The sequence below is a fragment of the Spinacia oleracea genome, chromosome 4 (genome assembly GCF_020520425.1).
Source record: "Spinacia oleracea cultivar Varoflay chromosome 4, BTI_SOV_V1, whole genome shotgun sequence".
NCBI lineage: Eukaryota > Viridiplantae > Streptophyta > Magnoliopsida > Caryophyllales > Amaranthaceae > Spinacia > Spinacia oleracea.
In genome coordinates this window covers 180,194,180-180,203,300 of record NC_079490.1, presented here as the reverse complement: position 1 = coordinate 180,203,300, position 9,121 = coordinate 180,194,180, and the positions used below count along the sequence as shown (strand labels likewise).

The 9,121-nt window shown below is 35.4% G+C and overlaps 1 protein-coding gene across 3 annotated transcripts; it reads right to left on the bottom strand.

Moving 5' to 3' along the window:
* Positions 1-4,305: 4,305 nt before the first annotated feature.
* Positions 4,306-8,082, bottom strand: LOC110796872 (auxin-responsive protein IAA2). Of its 3 annotated transcripts, XM_022001955.2 has the most exons (7): positions 7,965-8,082; positions 7,393-7,426; positions 6,715-7,290; positions 5,810-6,081; positions 5,313-5,460; positions 4,774-4,838; positions 4,306-4,678 (listed from the first exon to the last, which is right to left on the bottom strand). In XM_022001955.2, the coding sequence occupies exons 3-7, from the start codon at positions 7,197-7,199 to the stop codon at positions 4,629-4,631; spliced, it is 1,020 nt and encodes a 339-aa protein (XP_021857647.1). In that variant the 5' UTR covers positions 7,200-7,290; positions 7,393-7,426; positions 7,965-8,082; the 3' UTR covers positions 4,306-4,628. The 3 variants fall into 3 exon arrangements, with proteins under 3 accessions (XP_021857647.1, XP_021857646.1, XP_056699088.1); XM_022001954.2 differs by having other exon boundaries at positions 7,393-7,987; XM_056843110.1 differs by lacking the exon at positions 7,965-8,082 and having other exon boundaries at positions 4,306-4,695; positions 7,393-7,767.
* Positions 8,083-9,121: the final 1,039 nt, after the last annotated feature.

The following is a 9,121-nucleotide window of genomic DNA, read 5'->3' as shown; positions in this document are numbered from 1 at the left end:
TGCTTGTTGTAAGGTTATGAACAATATAATTCATGCGGAAAAACCATAAAAGCCAGGAATCCAAATTAATTGCCACATAGTCAATTAGCATAATTTACTATACATACTATGTGATGTGTGCCTTCCCTAGCTGCTCCCGAACCGAACAAGAACAAGTAAAGGACTCCAAGTGTCGTCCCTCTGTAGCAAGTCCACGGCACGTCCGGATCCGCCTTAGATTCAACCGACTAGAATATTCTCTAAGGTTTTTAGTGCACTCGGGAAACTCACATATGTGATAGGAAAATATTAAATTCTCCGTTGAATTTAATGTGTTGAATGTGTTGTATGAGTTGTGATCATGAACCACATATTTATAGGGTGGGAAATAGATAATTGAAATCCTAATAGGAATCTATTAACTAAATCTATTAGGACTCTAGTTAATTAATAATATTAGAATTCTAGGGATAATCAAATACTTAGTATTTCAGATCTACCTTGATATCTAATTTTAGTAGGATTAGAAAAACAATAACTTGAGGCCCAAACTACTTGCTGCGCAAGTAGCTTGGCCCCCAAGCTTTACTTAGTGTGCAAGCAACTGACGACCCTGCCCCTTGCAGCGTGTGGTTAATTTGAGGCCCACGTTGTCGCTCGAGGCTTGGCGTTAAGGCACACAGCACGCGACCCACTTGTTGGGCGCTCCTGCACTTGCTCGGCCCAAGCGAGCTGCTCTGTGCGGTCTTGCTAGGCGCTGGGCCTTGTGTCTCGCAAGCTCGTTCGTCGAGCATTCGCTCGTCGTGCTTCCGATCCGTTTTTCGATTCCGAAATTTATTTTCGATTCGAACAATATTCACGTTTCCGAAAATATTTCCGATTCCGACAATATTTTCCGATTTCGACAATATTTCCGATTCTGGTAATATTTCCGTTTCCGGCAATATTTCCGATTCCGGCAATACTTCTATTTCCGGTAATATTTTCTGATACGAACCATATTTTCGTTTTCGGCAATATCTTCGACTTGGATAATATTTATATTTCCGTCATGAACCATATTTTCGTTTCCGGTAACCTTGTGGTGATTTTAGCTCCCACTGGAACTAAGATCAATCATTTCCGAATGACCATAAATAGAGTACTTAATGAATATCATATTCACTTAAATACTTGATCCGTTTACGCACTATTTGTGTGACCCTACAGGTTCAGTCAAGAGTAAGTTGTGGATTAATATTATTAATTCCACTTGAACTGAAGCAGCCTCTAGGAAGGCATTAAGATCATTTGATCTCACTAAATTATTAACTTGTTAATAAATATTGAACCGCATTTATTAGACTCAGCATTAAATGCATTAAATGCAAACTTGGACTAAAGGCATTATTTCCTTCACTTGTTTGCTGGGAGCAGTCACAGTAATGGAGAGTGACTAGTAACAATGATGCCATTAACATCTATTATGAGTTATTACTTGTTAAGATGTGTATACTAGTATTGTAGGCTTTGTAGCTAATATAGCCTTGGAAGCAGCAGCCAGTAGCCCTAACAGTCTCCAGGGTAGATGGCCAACCTTGAAATCAAATTTTCATCTTAATCCCTTTGACATTTAGTTACTCATCTCAGTAAGGGAGAGGTAAAAAAAAATGTCCATAACATTCTAAAGTTACTAAATTGAGCCTGGAAAATATCATAGTTGTTACTTCAAAGAGGTCAAGAGGTATTTTGATACGGTCTACTGATACCTTCATTTTGATGTGTCCGCCAACCACCAGTGTCATCCTTGGAGTGGATTCATTAATAGACGACATACCCAATCATTGACAGCAATGTCATTGAAGCTGCAGCCGCAAAACCCCCCATACAGAGTGTGGCACGTGATAAATGTTCTTGACCAAAGATTCCTTGGCACCTTGTGTGATATTCATTTCTAATTAAACCTTTTACCAAGCATGTTTCTGCGGCCACGAAGGTCACCCTGCATTGCAGTTCGAAGACCGTAAGCAACAAATCAGAGAGGCATCTTGGAATTAACAAAATAACCTACCATACAAATAAAATAAAATGCAGGCACGGACAATCTAGATTGTCAATATGGTATAATGTTAAGATAAGATCATTTCTTTTTACAATAGGCACACAAATGGATTGTGTCCGCGGAAGCATGCATAGGAAGTAGAACTGAATGGAGAAACTAAATTGATTTCGATGAGACGTCCATCTAGCAAAACTAGTTTGATTTTTAAAACTATAAGTAACATGTGTAAAGCCAAACACACATTAAAATGCTCTACAAGTTCCTGAAGCTCTTCGTTCTTGCATGTAACCTTAATAACATGAGCATTTGGAAACAAAATTCAACATCAAAACCAAAATAATCATTCGCAAAATTCACATGATTACAAAAGAATGGTTTACAAATTCAACACTGCATAAACTACTGACTACTTTTACTGCAGGACAAAGCACGGGTGAAACTACTGACTACTCTTACTGCATGACAAATAGAGGCTGAAACTACTGAAAAATCTTACTCCAGGAGAAAGCAAGGCTAAAACTACTAACTAGTCTTACAGCAATATACATGAGGATCCGAAAAGGGTGAAGCAAAGCATAGACCATGAGACAGTGTGCAATATCCTGAGCTATGTTAGCTATTACTCACATTGAAATTTGAATACAGTCCTCGATCATAACTCAAATAAAATGTTAGCCATTGCACTTCATCAAAACATAAATGCTGAAAACTACACCTATATACTTCCTCCATTCTTATTTATATGACACAATTGAGTTTTTGGACACAATTCACACAAACTCGTTTGACTTCATTTTGTGGTTTATACTTAAGAAAAAAAATATAATCGTGTAGGGTCTTATTAGATTCGTCTCAATAAATATTTTGTAAGTATAACTTTTATAATTTTTCTTAGCCATAATTGAATATATTAATGTTTGAAATCGTGTATTGACAAACATGCCTAAATAATTGTGTCATTTAAAAATAGAACATATAAAGTATATTTTTTGGTAAAGGTAATTTTTGTAGTCTGTATCCTATGGGAGCCGATTTTAAGTGTTAGGTTCTATCACACATTCACAGCCCAAAATGTTGAAATCAAAATTCAGAAAATCCCAATAATTATGTTACTACTGAGCTCACTAGCTCAGTACCCCGAGTAGTACTAAACAAGTAGACCTGTACCTTAAATAAAAACCCTACTTAATTCAGTAATTCCCTCCCCAACCATAAAAGCAGTCGTAGGTGAAACTAACTTAAATGTTTTGCCCAAATTACTTCTCTAACCAAGACTTTCATGTCTACCCTTTAATATGCAACTTTTCTTTCCTTGTTCATATTGTACGCTTAAATGTTTACGGAGTATTTTTCTTAATACATACTCATGTTCTTTTCTGGTTTGATTGGTAACAATGACGATCTCCTACGACGATTCATGTTCGTCGACCCGAAAACATTTTGGGACTAAGGCTTTGTTGTTTTATACATATACGTAGTACTAGATGGATTAATAGTCAAACTATTGCAATTAACCTAAAACGGATAGCCTAACAGGTTTGGTCAATTATTGATGGGTGATTAATTTGTTATGAAAAATTGAAAAATATTAGACATTTGATTTACAAATCAGTAAACTTTAGGTCACTTAAAATGAAATCATCTAGTCAGCTGTCAGCGTTCGATTTTTCAATAAAATAGTTGAAATAAAAATAAAAATAAAATAATGTAGTTTCGAGTCTGGTTTAAGTTTCCGGCTACAGATCAGCCTGCCTAGACTAGGCATCTAGCTCAAGGCCTATAAAGCCATCTCTGAAGGCTAAAATAGTATACAAACTTTTCTATAAGGCGGTCTTACACAAAAGACCACTTTGGTATCATATAAGTTAAGCAATGAAATCAATTAGTTAAGCACTTGAACTAATTAGTTAAGTACTGAAACCAATTAGTTAAGCAAAGGAATTAATTAGTTAAGCAATTGAATCAATTAATTAAGTAATGTAACTAATTAGTTAAGAAATTGAACCAATTAGTTAAGCAACCAAAGTGGTCTTTCCGGTAAAGCGGTCTTACACAAAAGTTGCCGAAAATAGTACGGAGTACTCCAATGTAGATTAATACAATACCTTTTACTATACAAACAGAGGTGGGCCGGGGTTGGCAGAATTCCAGGTTTTAAATCTCTTTATTGTTTTTAAAGTCGAAATTTGCAACTTAAATCTTCATGTAAAACCAGTAACAAAGCATAAGCATTCCACACAGTGAAATGTCAAATATGTCCAAATAAAAAGTAGAAAATCCAAAACAAGCACAAGTGCTTCTATTATGAAGCTCTACTTTGTAAAAGAAAGACCATCTCCTAGCTCGTAATACAAAATTTAGAAACCAACATAGGAACAAACAAGCTTAGAGCCTAGAGGCAACAACTTGTGAGTTTTCGGAATCATTGTAGAAAACCATAATATCCAAAACAAAACCCATCAGTTATCTCCTTTATACATAGGCGAGAATTAGAAGAATATTAGACCAAATACACATCTCCTGCTCTCAGTTTCAACATTTCACCAAGTAAGAACTCAACAAAGTTACTTAAAACACAGAATAAATTGACAACTCCATTTAGCAACATTCACATGGATGGATTGTCAATCAGTATCTTGCCTTGTTTATTGCCACCACCTGCAACATCAACAACACTTTTTACAAAACTATTTCACTCCACTATCTAACCAAGCATAATAGTACAATTAACCCAGTTTTAAACCCGAACTTACGGCTTAGTGTGGACAGGTCGGAACTCTTCAGCACCCGTAACCTCTTCACAGTTGACACAAACATGCTGCAACAACAAAAACACACATCAGAGGCTGCTGCTTAATGGTCAAAACGTACAGGTTCTGTTTATCCTAGTGCTGTTTTTAAAAATCCACAAGCAACCAAAGTCCATGGTATAAGGAATTAGAATATCATACGCAAAGCGACAAATACCTCCCGCAAATTGTCAAGTCTATGATTATTTATAATGCATTCTTATGACGGAGTGCCAACATAGACTCTTTTACTTGTTATACAAAAACATATATACCTTGGACTAACCAACAAAACAATGCCCATATTATTGTCAACCAGATAGGACTCCTAATCCAGTTTTTCGCTTAATTAAACCAACTAAAAAGCTACCACGTTGGTGTTTTCAAAACATGTAACCAATAATAAGGGCGCAACATGCTAAAGAGCGCGCCGCATAAACTTAATTTAATAACATAATATATATATATTTAACACTAAGATCCAGAATTGTAAAGATGCTTACTGCCATGGGACATCGCCAACAAGCACCCTGTCTCCTTCGTTATCCTCATAGACCAAAGTATATTCCCCACTTCCATCCAACAAACCGGTAATAGCTTTCTGCTCTTCATGTTTGTTATCAATCGCACCAGTACAAGAATCTGTTTGAGCTGATCGGAAAAACCCACACGACAAACAACGTGAGCCAAGCTTTGATCCATTAAAATACTACCAACCTACTTACAGAGTTACAGGTAAGGTAAATTAATATACAATCCCAAATGAACTTCCCTAACTCCCCATAAATTAACGAAAATTATCCAATAACATGTCAACCTCATGGAAACAAGCCTACCTAAACAACTTGACCAGAGTCCAGAGGGATCGGAGCAACTATCAGTCAATAAATTCACTGTTTAATATCATGCAAACTGACCATCACTAAATGAATATGAAATATTTTTACCACCAAACTAACAGTTGACATTTATCAGAAAAGATCGATCATTGGGTTTATACCTGAAAGAAGCCCTCTGAAAAGCTCATCAACAGAAGACGAGAGGCTGTCGTAGTTGTTATACACGCTCAGATCGACTTTCCTTCCAATCGGTATACCATCCATATTAATCTTCACAAACAGACCCTTGATAGAGTTGTCCTTTGCCGGTTTTTCATTCGCACCCTTCGTACTTTGCGGTTCTGGAACAGATTTCCCTGAGCTGCTACTACTAGCAAGGTTCTTTCTAAATGATCGAATTGGAGGCCAACCCACAACTGGAGTAGGAGCAGCTCTATACAATTTTTGAAACAACCATACAAATACAACAAGTCAACTACATAATCTAACCTTTTAATATGCAACTATACTAGGTTAAAGCCTTAAACAAAACAACACACCAAATCACATACTCTTTAGTCCTTACAAATAAGCATTTTTTAACACAGTACAGGAAATCACTAATTGTTTCCTTCCTATCAAACTCTTTTTCTATCAAATTACTTTCTTTACACCCAAGGTTCTCTCGACTTCTACTCACTTTCCCTTTTCACCCTTAATGGATCCGGATGTGATTCCAAATAATTCAAATGTTAAATTTCTTTATCAAAAATATGCGTTCAAGGACAAGACTGATAACAAACAATAATCATGCCAGTAGATCAAAGCCTAAAATTCCTCATCAAACAAAACAAACCTAGAAAAAACAAATTTCAGACATAAATTTCTTTCATATTCAATGTAAAACTTAAATTTTAAATCCTAACACAATCAGAAACTATAAGGAAATAAAATCCAAGATTGCAATAATGTAATATTGGATGGACCACATTCACAAACATCATCAACAATTATGAATGAATATCCTCTGCGAATCAGTATGAAATAAATTTCAAAAAAATAAAAAGAAAAGGAAAATAAGTTGTACCTTTTCTGAGAAATGTTGGGCACAGCTGTAAGAGCAGAAGATGGTGAAAATGTCTTCTTTTCTGCAGACTGCAACTCTACTATTCTAGTGCAACAGGCCTGTGATGCATCTTTTACCATAACAGGCAAAGCTTCTTTAGGGCGTGTTTGGTTGTACTGAAATGCAGAATTACTTGTAGTTGTAGTTGGTATTGCAGCAGTAGAAGATGAAGTCCATGGTTGATGACTGTGTTCCTTCCCACACCTGATCACACCACCACTACCATGGTGTCCCAGAGAGAGAAGTGAATCCTCTATCTGTCTAGAATCAAGGGCGTGTTTGGCTGACCAGTTTCTATTATTGTTATTATCACCAGGTAAACCAAGCCTTAGTTCTAGCTTATTGTTCTCATCACAACATGATGATGAAGATGACAACCCATATTTTCTTCCGTCATTAACACTTTTATTTATCAAATCCAACAATTTTGGGCTATTTTCACTCATTTTTTTCCTTCGCAAAACAACAACTACAAATAAAAATTACCCAGATGAAAATTTTCAACTAATTTCACTCCCAAATAGACCACTATATTCTCTGCAAAATAAAACACATACCAAAAAAGTGAAACAGTGAAATTAGGCAGACAAATATAATGACATAATGTGATTAACTAGGAATATTGATAGACAAACATACCTAGAGTGTGTTTGTTGTTGTTGTAACCCAAATCCTGAAAACATGAAAATAAACCTCAATTTTTGTTTAAAAATAAAACCCAGCAATAAAAGCTGAAAATTAAGAGGAAGGCAAACCAACATATAACAGCCCAATCGAAGCCCCACAAAAAGGAACGAAACCCATTTAAATAAATTTTTTAAAAACGAAAATAAAATTGAATGGGGTTCTTTTTGCGAGCACGCTTAGTGGGTCTCCTTCTTTTCTGCTGCTTAGGATTATGATTAGATTAAAAAGATGAACAAAAGATGAACAAAAGATGATTTAACTTTGTGATTTGCAAGCGAGAAAGATGAAGAAAAACAGATGAAATGAAAAAAATAAAATATAAAAAACAGAGGAATATAAAAAACAGAAAAGGATGAAAATGCACGCAACCAGGGAAGTAAGCAAAAGCGTGACCGGAGTGGTAAGGTTCCTTGTAATTAGCAGCACAACATAGTAAACATCCCCTCCTTCCCTCTTTTTGGAGAGAGAAAGTGACGGTAAACTAAAATTAAATTAAAAAAAATTAATAAATGAAAGATTCTTACGGTTTGGAAAATAGGAATGGAATGGAGTCACTTGTTGGAGGAAATGGAGTAGCATGAGTATATATATGGAGCTATGTTAATCTTAATTTCAGTCTTAAAAAGGGAGTGTGGGGGCTGGTGGGGTTGTGGTTAAAATTATTTTACTATTGGTAAATTTGTTTGGATTTCTTGTTTTAGAAGAATTTTTCTGTTTTTTATGGTTTAAAGTGGAATGACTTTTGAGGTTTGGAGACTAAGAAAACTTATTAGTGGAATTTTTTTTTTTGGATAGCATAAGTTTATTACGTATTAGGAACCGTTTAGAGTTGGCAATTGAGTCGTTTGAATTGGGTTTAAATCGATTTAGTCACTGAGGGTAATTTGAGTCTCTTGTTCTCCTCTACTTTCAATTCGTGTAACTTTTATTTAATTTTCGAGTTTGATTCACTTTTATGGAAAATAGGCTTCATTGTAGTCTATTTGGATTTTGTTTTGATTTGGTTCTATTAGTGATCCAGTCGGCCTTCTCGATGTCAAGACAAGGCTCCAAATCAATACGGAATATTGTATAAGTTCAATCAAAACGGGTGAGTAATGAGTCGCATCAATCTTAGTATTTTGATTTTTTTTTAGTTTTCGTTTAATTTGGGTCATAAATGATCAACCTTTACTATCTCATATCCAAATTATTATTGAAAGTGATGCTAAGACTACCTTTTCATCAATTAAGGTGGAAATAAGTCGGCTGGAGTTAAACCGAGTATAATTTGTTCATTTAACTTAGACGAATTCGAGTATAAGCCCTAGCTATAGATTTCAATGAGCTCAATAATTTGTGTTCTTTTAGGATCTTATTTTGTTTAAGAATGACTCATCTATCACTCGAGTCGAGTTCGGTCATAACCGATGTTTCTCCATGTATAGTTCGAGTAGGGTCATTTATGTTCGGCTTGTTTTCATTTCAATTATTTACAATTCAGGTGAAATATAAATGGATCACATTTGGCCAACTTAATTACGGGTATCGGATTCAGTTTGGGTTATACTATTGGGTTTCTTTGAGCGGTGTGACTTATCCTACACATTCCACATACTTCTGTTGTTTATCATTAGGCCAAATCTTAGAGCATGAACATTGGGGCTTTTGGAGTAGATCTTCAAGTAGCTCTCCAACAAGA

Bases quoted from the DNA above. Each gene is read 5' to 3' on its own strand.
- LOC110796872 (XM_022001955.2), bottom strand. From the start codon at position 7,199: ATGAGTGAAAATAGCCCAAAATTGTTGGATTTGATAAATAAAAGTGTT. The intron at 4,839-5,312 runs GTAAGCATCTTT...TTGTTGTTGCAG, and splicing joins GTTGGCGATGTCCCATGGCA to CATGTTTGTGTCAACTGTGA. The intron at 4,679-4,773 runs GTAAGTTCGGGT...TTGATGTTGCAG, and splicing joins CGACCTGTCCACACTAAGCC to GTGGTGGCAATAAACAAGGC.